The sequence below is a fragment of the Drosophila pseudoobscura genome, chromosome X (assembly GCF_009870125.1).
Source record: "Drosophila pseudoobscura strain MV-25-SWS-2005 chromosome X, UCI_Dpse_MV25, whole genome shotgun sequence".
NCBI lineage: Eukaryota > Metazoa > Arthropoda > Insecta > Diptera > Drosophilidae > Drosophila > Drosophila pseudoobscura.
The window spans coordinates 2,966,939-2,982,905 of record NC_046683.1 but is presented as its reverse complement, the minus strand read 5'-3'; the positions used below and the strand labels follow the sequence as shown (position 1 = coordinate 2,982,905).

The 15,967-nt window shown below is 48.0% G+C and overlaps 2 protein-coding genes across 9 annotated transcripts in view; one reads left to right on the top strand and one right to left on the bottom strand.

Moving 5' to 3' along the window:
- Positions 1-79: 79 nt before the first annotated feature.
- On the bottom strand, positions 80-1,350 carry BCL7-like (chromatin remodeling complex subunit BCL7B-like protein). The gene is made up of 2 exons (XM_001355629.4): positions 738-1,350; positions 80-656 (listed from the first exon to the last, which is right to left on the bottom strand). Exons 1-2 carry the CDS (start codon positions 1,027-1,029, stop codon positions 538-540), a joined length of 411 nt encoding a protein of 136 aa, XP_001355665.1. The 5' UTR covers positions 1,030-1,350; the 3' UTR covers positions 80-537.
- Positions 1,351-2,375: 1,025 nt separating this feature from the next.
- LOC6902245 (palmitoyltransferase ZDHHC9-like) overlaps positions 2,376-15,967 on the top strand; it is a 35,853-nt gene continuing 22,261 nt past the window's right edge. For 5 of the 8 annotated variants that reach the window (XM_033385497.1, XM_033385494.1, XM_033385490.1 and 2 more), the window contains exons 1-2: positions 2,376-2,675; positions 3,531-4,162. In XM_033385497.1, coding sequence (XP_033241388.1) covers positions 4,071-4,162 — 92 coding nt within the window. In that variant the 5' untranslated portion in view covers positions 2,376-2,675; positions 3,531-4,070. Of the gene's footprint in view, positions 2,704-3,527; positions 4,163-15,967 lie in introns of all 8 variants that reach the window. The other 3 variants (XM_033385491.1, XM_033385492.1, XM_033385493.1) reach the window with 3 other exon arrangements.

The window sequence follows — 15,967 nt, the reverse complement described above, 5'->3', positions numbered from 1 at the left end:
AGTGCAGTACATAGTACGGACATATACAAATACACATATAGATATGCACAAAAGGTATAAGTGTACATATGTACATAAATATTGACAAGCACAACATTTATTCATACAATTTTAGGGAACGTGGTAAAAAAAAAAGAAGCGTACACAGGCATACCCTTTATGCAGCACATAAAAGACTGACAGCTAAGAACTTTTTGAGACTTTTGGGCTTATACATACGCGTCGGAGTGGAAGCTTGAAAGCCTCGATTGAAGGATGCAGGTGGCTAATAAATAATGCTATGGACCTAGGACCTAAGCGGTAGGCGGTAGAGCTTCCCCGCCCACACAAAGCATGATGCGGGCTGGGACTTACACTTATAGAATAGGAGTAGGTTTGCTTAAGTCTTGGGCTGAGGCAGATTATTAACGAACTTAACCTAACCGCGGGATGGGGCTGGGAAGGGAGGGGGCGGTTTATCCACTAGGACTAATGGCTGCTACTGTTGCTGCTGCTCCTGCTGCGGCTGCTGCTGCTCTGGAGGCTGTGAATGTTTGGCTAGTCGCTCGTTTTCAGACGCTTCACGGGCCCGTCGCTGCCCTGCGAGTTGGAGTCCTCCGAGAAGGGCATGCTGGATACAAAGTCCGCTCCCTGGCTATCGGACACCACTGAGAAACCTGCAAAGAGGGAAAGAGACGGGGGGTTGGGGTCAGTACCTGGAGGCTGGTACTCGGACTCGCCCTTCGACGGTGGCTTACAGGTATTGGAATCCTCGGCGGTGAGTCCGCCGTAGTTGGGCGTGATCTGTGGGGGCGTGGGTGTGCCCTTTTGCGAGTTTTCTTTGTCGCTCAGCTTCGTGCTCAGCGGCTGCAGCTTCGACTTCTTTTCGCTGGTGCAGGCGATGGGCACCCATTTGTAGATCTTCATGGTGGTGTCGCTGATGGTTACCCACTTCTTCTCCCAGTGCCGCACCTTGTCCACGGCCTGCATGACCCGCTTGATGTCATCCTTGGCCCGGCTGCGCGTCTCCGCCCGCACGCTTCGCGACATTGCTCTCTCGCTCGCTCCTGCTTTCCGCTGGCTCTAGCTATTGCTGTCTCTTTCTAGTCACCACCCGGTGCAATGCGATGGCGTCTTCTGGACCTAGTCCTGGCTGTGCTGCACCAGCATATACGGCTCAGTGTGCTCTCCTCGCAGGCGGCCGGTTCCCCGGATGTGTGAGAGTAGCAACCGGCTCAATGGAAGGCGCTGGCAGTGCTTGGTTGGGTAAATATTACCGGGAAAATATCAACTCTATAAACGCGAAAAACTTGTGTCAGTGCTGTCGGTCGTTCGACAACGAAAGTGCCTAAAAAACGCCAGGAACGCAGTTATGAGCTTCTGCAATATCCTTTAGACTTTTCTGTAAATTTCGATGTCGGAATTGACAAGGGAAAGGGGGTTAAAAACAGCATTCTAATATTAGCTAAAGGAAATAGGGTAAATAAAATTCGATTCTCATAGCTGTAACCAGTAATATTTTCCGACATTTACCTCAAGTCGTTGAACTGTTTAAATTAAGTGGGCTTAAGTGGGCTAAGTTCCTTTCTCATCGGTATAATTTGAATATGAGACGGTATTTTGGTATATTTTTTGAGGCTCAGACGGTATATGTTATCGTTAAGTTGCGGTCACACTGAGGCAATGTATGAAGAATGAAAAATATCGCCCATTTCAAGATATCGATATAAAATATAAACAGAAACTTCCATATACAGGTTTTTTGAATTTTCGATCTCTCAAATCTTACTTTAGTGCATTATTTATTCCAGTGGATTTCAAACAATTTAAATTTAACTCTGTTATTTTTGCTTTCTTCAAGTCGGTTAAGTCTCTCTCCTTCGCTGTCTTTGAATCGGGTATGAATCGGTAGCAACAATGATTGCACAAATGTTGCGTCAGTAATAAATTTGTATGGGCTAGACTCATGTGCCGAGTAAACTATCAGCATGTCCCGCAACATGGGCAGCATACCTGCATACCCTAGGGAAAAGGATATTATATGATTGAGAAAATGTTTGTCATATTATCAAATTATCGAAATAGGGTATACAAGGGCCTATGCGCGCATCATGTCTTAAAACACAAGCAACATTGCGACTGTTTTTTTTTGTTGAACTATTTTGTTCAAGCCTTGTTTTAGACAAGATCCAATAAAAACTAGTATTTAGAAAAGGCCAGATAAGTAGAAAATTGATTCATTAATCGTATAAAATTATGTGGGCATGGCAAAATGTTTTTTGTAGCTAGTAATATTCCACGGAATATCAAAAACGAGGAATATTGATGGAACATGAATACTTCGTCAGTATATTTACGGTATTTTTGTAATATGAGATGGTATATTTCTTTAAGGTTCAGATGGTATATTTTGTCGATAAGTCTGCTGTCACACTAAAGTAAAAACTATGCGTATGCGGGACGGACTCTTTTTTTTAATTTATTTTTTCGTAATCGACACGCCAAAATAGTGCATAAATCGCTGGGAATGCCGTGCAAGTGTCGTCGAGTGTGTGAAAGTGGAGTTTCCGAATCAGCCGATTGAGATCGTGTCCCCGCCTTTGCCCCGCCCGGCCCCGACTGACCCAGAGCCCGATATCCGCGTACCGTGCCACCGCCAATCAAAAAGAATTCTTTTTGCAGGCAACGACGCTGCTGTAAGGAAATATATCGCAAAAAATAGAAGTACGGCAGAAAGAGAGAAGACAAGAAAAAAAAAATGCAGAAACAACGTGTGTTTGTGATAGGCAGAGGAAGCAGACCAGCGGCAGAGGAGCAGTTGAAAGAAGAGGAAAAATGAAGGAAAGAACGAAAGCAGAGCCAAAGAAAACGAGCCGCATCGCGTCTTGGTGAGGGGGGAAACCGTTTTCGGCGCTGGCTGGAAATACAACAAAATATGCATGAAAAATAGGGAAAGTCAACGTTGGCTGCGCTGCCGCTGCCTCTGCCTCTGCTGCGCCCCACACAAACACACGCACACGGGAGCACACAGACAGGGCAAACACGCGCTCGCTTTTGCAAGTGTATGAGAAAATTAAATGCATTTTTTTTTTTACAAATAAAAACAAAAAAAAGAAAACAATAAATCTGTAGGGTAAAATACAACAGGAAATCGTAAATGAGAATGAAAACTGTGACTCTTGTTGCGTTTGCTTTTCCTTTTGGGCTGATCTTAAATTGGCTAACACGCATGCACACAGGAACATGCATGGGCTAGAGTTGGATCATGCGACGCTCTCCACAGTGTGTATGCAGGTGTGTGCGTGTCCGTCTGTGCACTAGCTTGATAAGAGGGCCCCGCTAACTTTTTTGGCCAGTTAAGAGCTAGATTGACAGCTTTGTCAACAGCAGAAGCAGCAGAAGTTTAGCCCAAAATTATTTCTGTGTGTGCCCAACTCTCGCTCTCTCGCTCGCTCCCTCTCTTTCTGTCTCTTTCTGTGTTTGTTTTTGTGTTAATAATGAAATTCTAATTTCTGGAACATCCCCTTCCCTCCCTCCCCCACAACCAGCAGCAACTTCTCCAAGAACTTTTCGCTGAAAGAGTGCAAATTGAGAGCAGAATATTCCCCCCGCGTCCGCGTCCGCGTCCGCGTCCGCGAGTGTATGTGTGTGTGTGCTGGTGTGCTGGTGTGTTGGTGTGTGCACCCCTCTTCTCGCCAGCGCCAACGTCGATCCCATTTCACGCGTCGCCGCTCCGTCTCGCCGTCTCGCACTCTTCACGCGTGTGTGTGTTGTTTGTGTGTGTGCGTGTGTCGCCATCTCCCTCTGATGCACCACTAGCCCGAACGGCAGCAGCAGTAGCAGCCAAGGGGCCGAGGCAGAAACCAAGCCAACTGTATCCGTCATCAAACAACAGCAGCAACAACAGCAACACACAGAAAACGCATTTCATTGCCAACTACTGACGAAACGGTCAACGACATTGCAACATAGAAGCTACAACAACAACAACAGCAGCAGCAGCAGCAGCAGCTACTACAAAAAAAAAAAAAATAAACCGCTATAAAGAGAGAGACTGCAGCGAGCCGCCACATAGGAAAACGCAAAGAAAAATGCCCAAATGCGATGTGAAAACGCGTTACATTCCTGCGACTTTCGCCTGGATTGTGCTGCTCCTGACCACATTTCTGTTCTTCTTCTATCCGTGAGTATTTTTCTGGCGATTCCCCTGCACATATGTACATATACTCACTATAATTACCGCCTCCCCCTATCCCATAGTATAAGAAGAGAAATTTCGACCTGATCAGCGTTAACGGGGAATGTCTTGGCTCCGTGGGGAGCGGCTTTGCTTTGCCAGAATGAGAGAGCCGCCCGAAAGGTCGTCAAGTAACTCAAGATATGGGACCAGAAAGCAGGTTCAAGCAGTCGTCCAGTCAAGCAGTCAAGCAGTCAAGAAGTGTGCAAACAATAAAAATGCTCTTATCAAAATTAATTTTTCGATGGAACTGGAACTAGTTCGCGACGAGTCTATGAATATTTAATGGTTCCAGGCTTTACGGTAGGTGGTAACCCACTCTTGCGCTCTCTATTCTGCTCCCATTTTCGTGGATTAGGGCGAGGGGTCAGGGCCTGGGCCTCAGCCTGGGCAATGCATTATGTGGGCGAGCATCAAGAACAGTCCTCCCCCTCCCCGGTGCATGTCTTAGTCATCTCTCCAACCGCTTTGGGAGGTTTTTCTTTTGTTTTCTTCTGCCAGTTCCTGGACAGAAGATGGGGTGCTCCCAATTAGCACATGAAACGCATGAAACGTAGACCAAAATAGCAATTAAGCTGTTGTCTTGTCTCTTTCCCACCCAGCACTCGCCACTCTCCGGCGTAGTTCTCTCTCTCTCTGTCGCTCTCTTGCCACATAATGACGCATATTTGTGGTCAATTGCAGTTTAAATTTGATCGCTTGCCATTTGAATTTCCATTTCCATTCGCCTCGAACGGGAAGGAAGCCTTTTTCGGCCTAAACGCATAATCTGCTCGGCCGCTTTGTCGCCTCTGTGGTCCTCTGCTCTCCTCTCTTGGCGCTCTCTTGCATCGCTCCCCCTCCTGATACCCTGCCAAGGTGTATCCCATAGTTTTGGCCAGGTGCAGAAGGCCTGCAAAAAGTTCGCCGTCGGTGTGCTTTCCTCTATCGAAGAGTATCAAAGGCTTCGTCGGCACCCCGACGGCTCTGAGAGAGCCGAGAGCTGCCACATCTTGTTGCTTTTGTGGTTCTTTTTTCGGGCTTCCTTTTGTCGTTGAGTTACAGTTATCTGCTCTCCGGCTGCTCCTCCGAGCCGCTCTTTGTGTGGCGGCATGCCCTGCCAGAGGGGGCGATGGCGATGGCGATGATGTGTTGGCGATACTTGAGTTTTTGCACTTTTTTCTGTGTGCTAAAGTGTCTGTGTGTGTGTGTGTGTGTGTGGGTTTTTACCCTTGTTTTCTAGTTTTTGGGAATTTGCTGATTTAATTATGCTCTCTGCTGCTTCCCCCCCGCTCCTTCCGCCCACGTCGCGCCCTCTGGGACCTGCCCCTCGACTGATAAGCGGCGTCATCGGAGGAAGGGTGGGGGGGTTTTTGTTCGGGTTGGGTTAGCAAAAAAGTCCAATTACAAAAATATTTTGTATCTTTGTTGTTCCTCGCAATCCTCTCCTCTCTCTCTCTCTCTCTTTCTCTTTTGGGGCTGCCTCAATGCCACAGGTTGGCTTTGTTTCTGTCGACCAGCCCTCCCCTCCCTGCCCCGCCCCTCCCCCACCCGAATCGGAATGAAAAGAGAATTAAGTAAAACATGGCAGGCATTGCGTCACAGCCGTTTGGACAATAGTTTTTTAGACATGCCACCCACCCAACCAACCAACCACCCACACAACCACCCACACAACCCCCTCAACCTCAAATTGGAAGCAAAAACCATCCCCCCGCACACTCGCACACTCCAGCACTTTTGGTGGGACACATTGAAATTCTAGAAGAGCCGCCATCGCCACCGCCACCGCCATTGAGCGATGGTTGCGTTTTTTGTCGTTCCACAACAACAACAACCTCATCTCTATCTATCTATTCCCCTCCACGCGGTGGAACAAATGGCAAAGAAACGAAACACAAAACACTTGAGCACGTGGTGGGAGGAGGGAGGTGGGTGGAGAGGGGAGAGGGAAGCAGGAAGTAGGAACTCAAATTCATAGATGCTAAAAAAAACAAGAGACGCGACGCGACGCGATGCGACGCGACGATAGGAGACTCCTCAGCGAGAACTTGTTGGAATAATCTGAAATCTAAGGAACTTCAACGCCCAGAGACGGACAAAGAGAGGGGGCTGTAGAGAGGGGCAAGAACTTGACTCTGTCCTGAAAATACACTGGGATTCATTTGAAAATGTACACCACCCATAGATTGGCTGCGAGAGTGGAAATTGTAACAAATAACCCAGTTATAGATGAAAATATTCCAGAATATATATCATATTTAGATGAAACGATACATATATTTACCATAAAGGTAATATGTTGGGTACATACATGGATTGCTGGCGATTTCGATGATTGTTCGGCTGAATACAAGCGAAGTCTCTTGTGGTGTGAATTATAGTGCATCTAAACCATGGTTTGTGTGCGGCCGTAGAGGTATTAGCGATTAGTACTATAAGGAGTAACCAGGCCAAGGGCCAGCGGGCCCGAGGTCGAGAGAGCGTGAGGGAGCGTGCTGTTGTGCTGAGCAAAATAAGGCCCTAAAAGAGAGAGCGTTGCGGGAGCGGACCATGCATTAGGCTGCTGCCGCTCCGTATATGAATGAGTGGAATGTGTGGACTGCAAACAGTAAGAGGGATTTTCCATTACTGCTGCACCGCTGGCCATAATCTATGGCTTGCTGGCTAATTGAAATAGGGGCGTGTGTTCGCTCTTCTGCCAGAACCCAGAAGGTCCCATCTCGCCACCTCCGTTGACCTGGAGACCCCCTGGACACCCCCCGGGACGCCCAAACGCCGTAAAAGGCGGTATATTTTTGTTGGTTCGATGAGTTTTTCGGGGGCTGGCTGCCAGCTCTCCAGTTTTCCACGTGAAAGTTACTTTAATTGCGAAATATTCAAGTAATTTAATTTCCATTTCCATTTTGTTGCTCTGGCAACTCGCATCAAAGTGAAATTGTAAGCGAGGCGGCAACGAGGGTGGCGAAGGGGGCGAAGGAATGGATGAGAGGGGGGGGGGGGGTGGGGGTGGCGTTAAGCGGGGTTTAATCTTTCAAAGCAAATAAAAAGTGAAAAAATAAAATACGAGAGGGGGAGAGAGGAAGAGAGAGAGAGGGAGTCTAGGCTACAGTGAAATATGAACAGATGAAGCCTGGTGGGTGGGGGGTAAGAGGAGAACTGGCTCTAGCGGTCACTATGGTTAAGCCCTCCCCCCATCCCCCTTTTACCGTCCTCCTCTCGGAACCCTTTTAGTCAACCCAATTAAATGCTGTTTGCAATTTGCGCTAAAAGCATTTCAAGGATTTAATTTTTTTTTGCCATATTTCTACCCCCCTCGCACCACTCCCTCTCTGTCCCTCTCGCTCTCTATCTGCCATTCTCTGGGGACGCATCTTCTTCTTTCCATTGCCCGACGTTTGATTTCGATTTTCTCCTCTCTCCATGTGTGTGTGTGTGTGTGTGTGTGTTTCTACATGTCATACCAATTAGTACTGCCAATTACACTGAGCCACAGAGAAATGGAAACCGAAAAGGAATCACACTCGTCACTCGTCACTCATCACTCGTACTATCCGGCATTCGATAGCTCCCTCCTTGAGGACATGCGACATATCCCAACCCCTTGGATGTTTCCTTTGTTTCACTCCTATCGTGCCTATCCTGCCTATCGTGTGTGCACCTAAATATATGACTACCAAAGGCCTCTTTCCTATGGGATCCGATCTCCCCATTTTCCCTCTTGTCCGAAAGCAATGCAATCGGCTAACGAGAAGAATAACGGAGCGGCAAAGAGCACAAGACACAAAAGATAATCATGCACTGAGCATAATCGAAGCAGGTCTAACCCCCCTTGCGATACGGGACTTAATCGTTTGCAGAACAAACGGGGGTACACCTGGTGGGGCATCTGTGGAAGGAGCAATGGACAAATTTAAGAAAAACCCAACTCCCGCAGGAGCCCTTTTAATCCCCCCATATCTGCCTTTCTTATGATATGGTGGCAACTCTACCAAATAAAAGTACAGTCTGTAGGACAGCAGCACTCTAGAATCTAGAATGCTTCTAATAGGATGTCCTTCTTGAGCCTCTGGGACTTTCCCTGCCGAGGAGATCAAACAGGTGTGGAAAATTCCCACAATATGATGCCATATTCGTGCATTCGGTACAAGTTTTTGTTGGCCAGGCTAAGGCCAGGAACAGTGTTCTGGTTTTTCGGCTCAGTTGAGTTATGGTTCCCTGCCCCCCCCCATCACGCCTCCTCTGTGCCGTCCAAGAGGCTGGGCCTTGCCCCCTACTAATTATGATGCAAAAAAAATAAAAGTTTTTCTTTTCCTTGCAATTAGTCGGACACTCAGGAGGGGAGGGAGAGGGGGTAAACTCTCATAATGAGTGCCGCCAGGAGCGGGGGAGGAGGCAGAGAAATCACACATTTTCTTGTGCCCAGGCGTAGAGGGAGTACCGCTCTATATTTGTATATATTTTGTATGTTTTTGGAGCTGTGGAGCTCGTGGGCCCTCGGCTCTGCACAAAGCCCAATTTTTTCGGGGCAAAAGTCAAAGCCAAAAACCAGCATAAATAATGGTGTTGCTTGCTCTTTCGCTCTGCTAGAAAATTGTAGGGCATTGTAGAGAGTGAGCGAGAGAGAAAAACCGAAAATTTTCGAAACCTATTCAGGCAGGACTCTTGCCCTTCCTGCACCTGGAAGGGTATTCGAGCCTCGGCCCCGGACCGACAACAGCCTTTCCCTTTCCTTCGCTTGGGCTTTCGTTTTTCCAGCATTTTCCTGGAGATTTTCTAATTGAATTGAATTAGTGTCAGCCACGCGATATAAATTATACAGACTCTCGTCTATGTGCAAGCAATGTACATGGAAAGAGCAGGCATGGCACTCGGCGGGGGGGACGGGGGGGACTGCACCTGAGAGACCACGCACGCCCTCCCGCCCCCCCCCCGACAAGCAACAGCCGGCAGCAATGATATACCATGTACCATGAGTGTGTGTGCGAGTGCCTGTACGTGGGTGCGTGTACGTGTGTCTGTTATAAATACCCCGTAAATGGCAGTAACTTATTTGATTACCCCGTTGTGCCATGTACTATGTGCACACAACATTAGCGATGGACTTTTTCGGACGGGCACGAGGCACGACCAAAACTGAGGCCAGTCCCTGCCTCGGGATGGAGCTGGTTTTAATCAGATTCAACTGTTTCCGTAATGGAATTGTGGGAAGTGCTTCATCGAATTATCTCTGGGGTTTCTCTCGCTCTGGTCAAGTCCTGCCGCTTGCCTGTGGGCCATCTCCAATTCGTATACCCCCCACCCACCCAAACCCCACCCATGGGCATGCTCGTACTATAATTAGTCCTTCTACTTTGGGTTCTGCCCCCAGAGGGCCTGCTGAGTGGGACACAGAGCAGGCCGATTCCTCTATCCATTGTCCAGCATTGTCCATTGATCACTTCGATGGGAAGTCTTCGCAGAAGAGTTCCTTCGGAAGAGTTTCCTTCGCTTCTCTCTCTCTTGAGTTGAGAGGAAATTTGTACAAATCTTGTTTCATTCCATGGTCCCTATTCCCTGAGCTGTTCCATGATTCCACAATTCCTTTAACTACAATTTCAAGGAAATGTTTCCCTTTTTTTGGCGGAAAACAAACCTCCATGAAGTCAGAGATGATCCCATTATGCAGTGCATATAGCCACTTCTCTTCCCTCTCCAGTTGCTGCTCCTGGCGGTGTGGCAGGAGGCTGGCAGGAGGCCTGGCAGGAGGACTCTCTGCAAAAACAATTGAGACCTTAGAAGAGCCAAAGCCCAAAGCCAGTAGATGGACCACAAAGACGGTTTCTGTTTCTGTGGCTGTTCTGCCGAGTTCCCAGAAACACTTTTCACGCCCGAGTGGATCTACGCTACGACACCCCTTGGAGAGGGCCCCCCCCCCCCCCCACCCCCTCGTAGGTCGTGTATTTTCTATGGCATTGCCAGGGCCAGGCGGTGGGTCGGGTCGGTCGATGCTTTTTGTGCCCAACTTGTTAATGAAAATAAATTTCCGACGCCGTCGCTGGGCTCTGATAAATAATAACAATAATAACAAAAGCAAAGCAAAAGCAAAAGCATGTGCCTCTGTGCCCAGTGTCTGTGCTGTTGTGCTGTTGTTGTTTCTGTTTCTGTTTCTGTGACTGTTGCTGTTGCTGCCCGTTGATAATATCCGCCGGCCATTGCCATAAAAAGCAATGAGAAAAAACAAAAAACCAAGCAAAAAGAATCAGAAAAGCAAGACAAAATATTGCCACTCACATTTTGTATACCCTACCTGGTAAAACCATTGCCACTGACAGATCCGAAAGATCCTTTCCCCGATAAGATCTACAGATAATCCCTGAATCTGTGGACTTGAGTGCTGGCGATTCTGGGTTCTGGGCACAGCAGCTGTGCAGCAAAGCAGTAGCGCTGTAAAGGCACCCAGCTAACAGCCACCGCGCTGTTACGGTACCAGGTTAACAGCCACAGTCACAGCGCTGTTAGGACACCAGGTTAACAGCCACCGCGCCAGGCACCAGGTTAACAGCCACAGCAGCAGCTCTGTTAAGGCATCCGGTTAACAGCCACAGCATTAGCGCTGTTCGGGCACCCTGTTAACAGCCTGTTAGCGTTCCTGGGCACCGCTGTCCGTTAACAGTCCACTGTAAACACTCGCTGAGAGCAGGCACTCACGATCCGCATGGCTCTCTCGCTCGAAAATAATACCGCTACAAACGGCACACACCAATAAATATTCTCTTCAACCCGAATGGGGAAAGAAAGGGTATCCGAAAAGTAAAACTAAATGCAAACAAACGTCAGCCGTAGCCGCAGTCGCAGTCGGTGTCGCTGTCGCTGTCGCAGAGAAGGCGTTGGAATAGAAGCGCCAGAAGAAGAGGAAGTGAACAAAGAAGAGGCAGAAGGCGAATAAGAGGATGAAGGCGGTGGGGAGGGGGAGGGGGAACGGAGGTGTGCTGAGCCGAGTGTCATTGCCACGCCTTTATCGTCCTCCACTGTGCCTTTAATTCCGCTCTAGTTCAAGGTGTATTCGCCAGCAAGGTGAGGCATTCCATTCCCTCTCTGCTGCTCTCTTGCTGTCCTTGTCTCTCTCTCGCGGTGCGGTGCGTCGCTGCTCAACGGCTAGACGTGTCGCGTGCAAATAAACCAACGGCAAATATCCTTAGAGCACTGTGTTGCTGCTACATTGAAGCCTTTCCACCTGTTGGATTTTCCAAAACCCTGAGAGCCAACCCTAAACAAACTCATGCTCTTTCCAAAGAGTCGCATAGCCCTCATCGATTGGACCGTGAATCGAGTCAAATGTTTCCCCCAGTGAATAAATCATTCGAATGATATGAATCACAAGGTGGTGCTGAAAACTATTCATATTTATATTGGTTTTCATGGATAGAAATACAGATACCGCATAGATCATATAGTTTGTGATGATACGATACCTCCTCCACTGTTGGGGTTATTTTCTTTGATAGTAATTCCCCAGAGAAAACCTGAAATACGAAAAATACACGGCCATGCTCCGGTTATCGCAAATCGCAGGACTGCTTGCTCCGGTTTTTGCAAATCGTAAGATTCAAACGACTCAAAACCGCTTTCCATCGAGTGAAATATCGCCATCGAAAATCGGACACCACACACAAAAAACGTAATCGGCAAATATTTGCGAAAACCGGAGCACGGCTGACACCACATGGGCCCCTCGGCACTACCCGAATCTCTCGGCGGGGCTGTGGGCTCCGTAGTACTAGATCCTCCTCCCTTAAGCGATAATCCCGAGTATCGAGTAGTACTTGGTACTTTCGATGTATCGAATGTTGATGGATGGAATATCTTGATTATACTTTGTAAAGTATTCTTTAAATTTCAATAAATCTCTCTCTCACTGTCGCTCTCTGCTCCCCCCTTTTTGCCCGCCCCCCTTCCCAGTGTGTGCCATTTTATTGTCTGCCATTTTCTGTCTCTCTTTTATTGTGTTCTCTGTGCTCTGTGCTCTGTTCTCTGTTCTGTTTGTTGTGAAATCGATAAAATTCAATTGTCGATTGGCGCCTACACACACACACACACACACACGCACACGCACACACGTGCAGAGCGGCATTGCATTTACCGTTTTCCTCTTGACGATTACTCATTCGGACTTATGCTCGCCCCCGTCGCCCCTCCGTCCCTCTACCACCCCCCCTGTTGTCTGCTGCTGCGGCGGTCCAATGTCAATGACGTTTACCCCGCTGTTACCGCCCCCCTCTGTCTCTCTCTCCCTCCCACTCGGAGAACAAAAAAAACCTCTGAATATTTTCCATTAAATTTGAGATTTTCTTTTTTTGCAAGGACACGAGAAAGAGAGGGAGGCAGCGAGTGAGAGAGTTAATTTTTGTGCCACTCAACTGTTTATCGAGTGGATTAATTGCGACAGTTCTTGGTATTTGGTATGTCGTGTATTTTTCCTGGTATTTTCCAGTTGAATATATGCTCTCCTCTCTCACTCCTTCCCCTCCCAATAACTACTCTATAGCCCCCTCCCTCTCTCTCTCTCTCTCTGTCTTTATCTTGCTTTTTTTTTTAATTAAAATTTTTAATTAGGCGAAAAACGAGCGAAAATGTCATGAAAAGTTCTTAAACTCTTTCCACCGAATGGCGATGATGGTGCTAGAGAGAGAGAGAGAGAGAGAAGAGTGGCGTGGGGGGGAAATGTGTCGACGACAACAACAAAGGGCGTAAAAAGTTTTTAGTTTTAGTTTTTCCTCACCCCCCACTCTATATCACGCATACGCCCTAGCGGCCAGGCCATTAATTTCATTTCAAGAGGAAAGAGGCTCAAAAATTAACAAAAAAAAAACCAAAAAAAAAACCCAACAAAATATTGAATTTCGTTCCGAAAACTCAACGGCTTGCTCCTCAGTCTCTTCAAGAAAATCTTGAATATATTTCTCCCTTCTTGAAATTCCATTTGCTGTCACGCAATGCCAGGACCAGACCCTGAGTATGTCCCAGCAGGAGCTCTCTCTCTCGCTCTCTCCAACGCTCCATGGGGTGTCCTGTGGGGGGGGTGCGGGGGGGACAAGGGTTCACATGGAATCTTGTCAAAGTTCAAGTGCAGTTTCAGTGGATATTTGTTTTGCAATTCGAGTGAATCTTAGGGGTGGCGATAACCAAGTGAATAATCATTTAATTGAACCAAAAAGTGCCACAAATTGGGCTACGCAAAATGCCTGAATGGTGGATGCCACTGTGCACACAAGTATCTGGGGGCAGGCGTTCGAGCATTTTCAATTAAATTCAAGGAAAAGCATTCCATTCCATTCCATGCCATGCCATGCCATACCGTTCTTTAATTATTTCCCGATTTGCCAGCATTCAGCAGTCATTCTTCTTGATTTTGCAATTCCAATTCTGTGCCTGTGTCTGCGTGTGTGTGTGTGTAAGTGTGTGTTTTTCCTTTAAATAAATATATATTTCACTTTTGATGATTTTGTAACAGCAGACACTCGTCTCCGCCTCCGCCTCCTCCTCACAGCAGATGGAAAATAAACAAACGAATGAACGGAGAGCAAAGATAAAGAACAAATTGGGTTGGAGATGGATGAGCGATGGCATAAGCATTTAGTTCTCCAATCATTAAAGATACTCTCAGTTGCAGATACACACACACACACACACACACACCTACACATTCTCGAACCAAAACTCAAGCATAAATTATAGAAATTCTCTTGAGCGAATTATTGTGTATGGGTATTATTTTTGTGTGTGCTTCTCGTATTTTTGGAACCCAAGGAATCCTCCTCAAGTGGCCACAAGCTCTACTTTTGGTTCTGAGGGTCCCCGAACGGTGACTGTGAGGGCCGTTCCATCAGGGGATCCTTGGCATGGCCCAACAATACGCCGGATATCCTCGTCCGCCCTAATTCTATTTTAATTTGTAGCAGTTTTTGTTTTGTTTGTTCTTTTGGTGTTTCCATGGGATCGACGGCCTGTAGGAAGTCCCGCCAGAGAGACCATCAGGAATTCTTCTGGCTTCTGGACTGGCGGGAAATTCCTGGTTCACACACACACACACACCTACACACACACACACACCTACACACACACACACACGCACAGGGGCTTGACCTTGCCACAAAAACACTGGCCACCCCCATGGCCCTTTCCTGTGGGGGGACTTTTCCGAAAATTTGTTCCAAAAAAGACAACAAAAAAATCAATTTTTTGTGTCGGACCTTCCACTGGCCCTTGGAGGGGGGGGCAGTGCCACTTCGGCCTATTGCTAGTTACATAAATTTTTTGACAGGGCGCATGACAAACTGAAGGACTTGCCTTCCCCTTTCCCTCCCCCTCCCCCTCCCCCTCTCCCTCCTAGCGTAGACAGAAACATGACAGAAGAGGTGCGGAGGGGGGGTGGAATCCTCCCTACTTTGCCTGATTGTCTGCTTGCCGCTTTGCCCCCCCACCCCTTCGATCCATAAGTATTGTGTGTTTATGGATGGGGGGAGGTGAAAAAGTTGCACCACACCCTTCGCTCCATGCCCCATGCCGCCACCTGTCGCTTCGCACTCCTCCTCCTCCGAAGATTGCCCAATAATTGCGTATCAAACAGAGGAGGAGGAGGGCGGAAGAAGGCGGAGATGAGCGAACAGAAAAAGTGGCACAACATTTTTATTTTTACCTGTGGATGGACTACGTCTGGCCTGCCTTTTCAGCCCCACAGGCATTGGGGTGGACCCGTAACCCTAAAGAGTGCCAAAAAGAGTGCCAAATTCAATAAGTATCGATACGATAAGTCCTCGATAGGTAGCGTACGAGTACTGCTTCACAGATGGATCCCATCCAAGGCCTTCAGATCCCAGAAATATGCCAGCGTGTGATCTCTCCTCTCCCCCCCCTTCTGCTTGGCCTATTCCCCTGCTGTTCCCCTTCCATTCATCGCAGGGCCCTCTCGGGATGGACGGCTTCTACTACTACTAATATTCTCATTATGGCTCATTATCCGTTTGACCATTTCCCGGGTAAATAGTAGGCACATCTATATGTATTCGTAGATTGATTTCATTTACCGTTAATCCCACACACCTGGCCTGCCTGCCTGGCAATTTCTTGGAACGCCTGAAAGTGCGAAACGGAACGGAACGGCGGCAGCTGGCTGGAACATGAAACGTGTTTCGTTTGGTGGCTGATAAAGTTGGGGCCAAGTTGGCCAACAACCTTCCTCGCACTTGCAGCTAGTTCCACTTCCCACCCGAAACCCCCCTCTAGTGACTCCCCCTTCCAGACCCGCGTCCCCCGTTAGCCTTCTTATCGGTTGGCACCTTTTATCGGAGCCGCTTAGGCGCTCCATTTGGAGGCGAAAAACCATAAACCAACTATGCGGATGAGACAGCGCCACAGCGCACCAGCGCACACCAGGGCACATGTGTAATCAAATCGCACTTTACACCCCGCCCCACTCCTGTGTGGCACCTCTGCACACCAAGAGAGTGAGAGAGAGAGTGAGTGAGAGAACGGTAGAGAGGGAGAGGCAGATAAGTCGGAGGCAAAGTCGAGGCGACGGCTGCCCATGGCCGAAGCAAATTCTTTTCATACACCAAATACTACACCCGGTAGTAGTCGGAGAGCCAGCCAGTCAGCCAGTCCTTGGGTATATGCAATTGGGGGACGATATGTGACACGAGTGCACATTCAAGTATATGTGTATGTAGATCTATCGACCCATTTACCATCCATCGATCCATATTGTGGGAACCTACTGTTTATAGAGAGAGA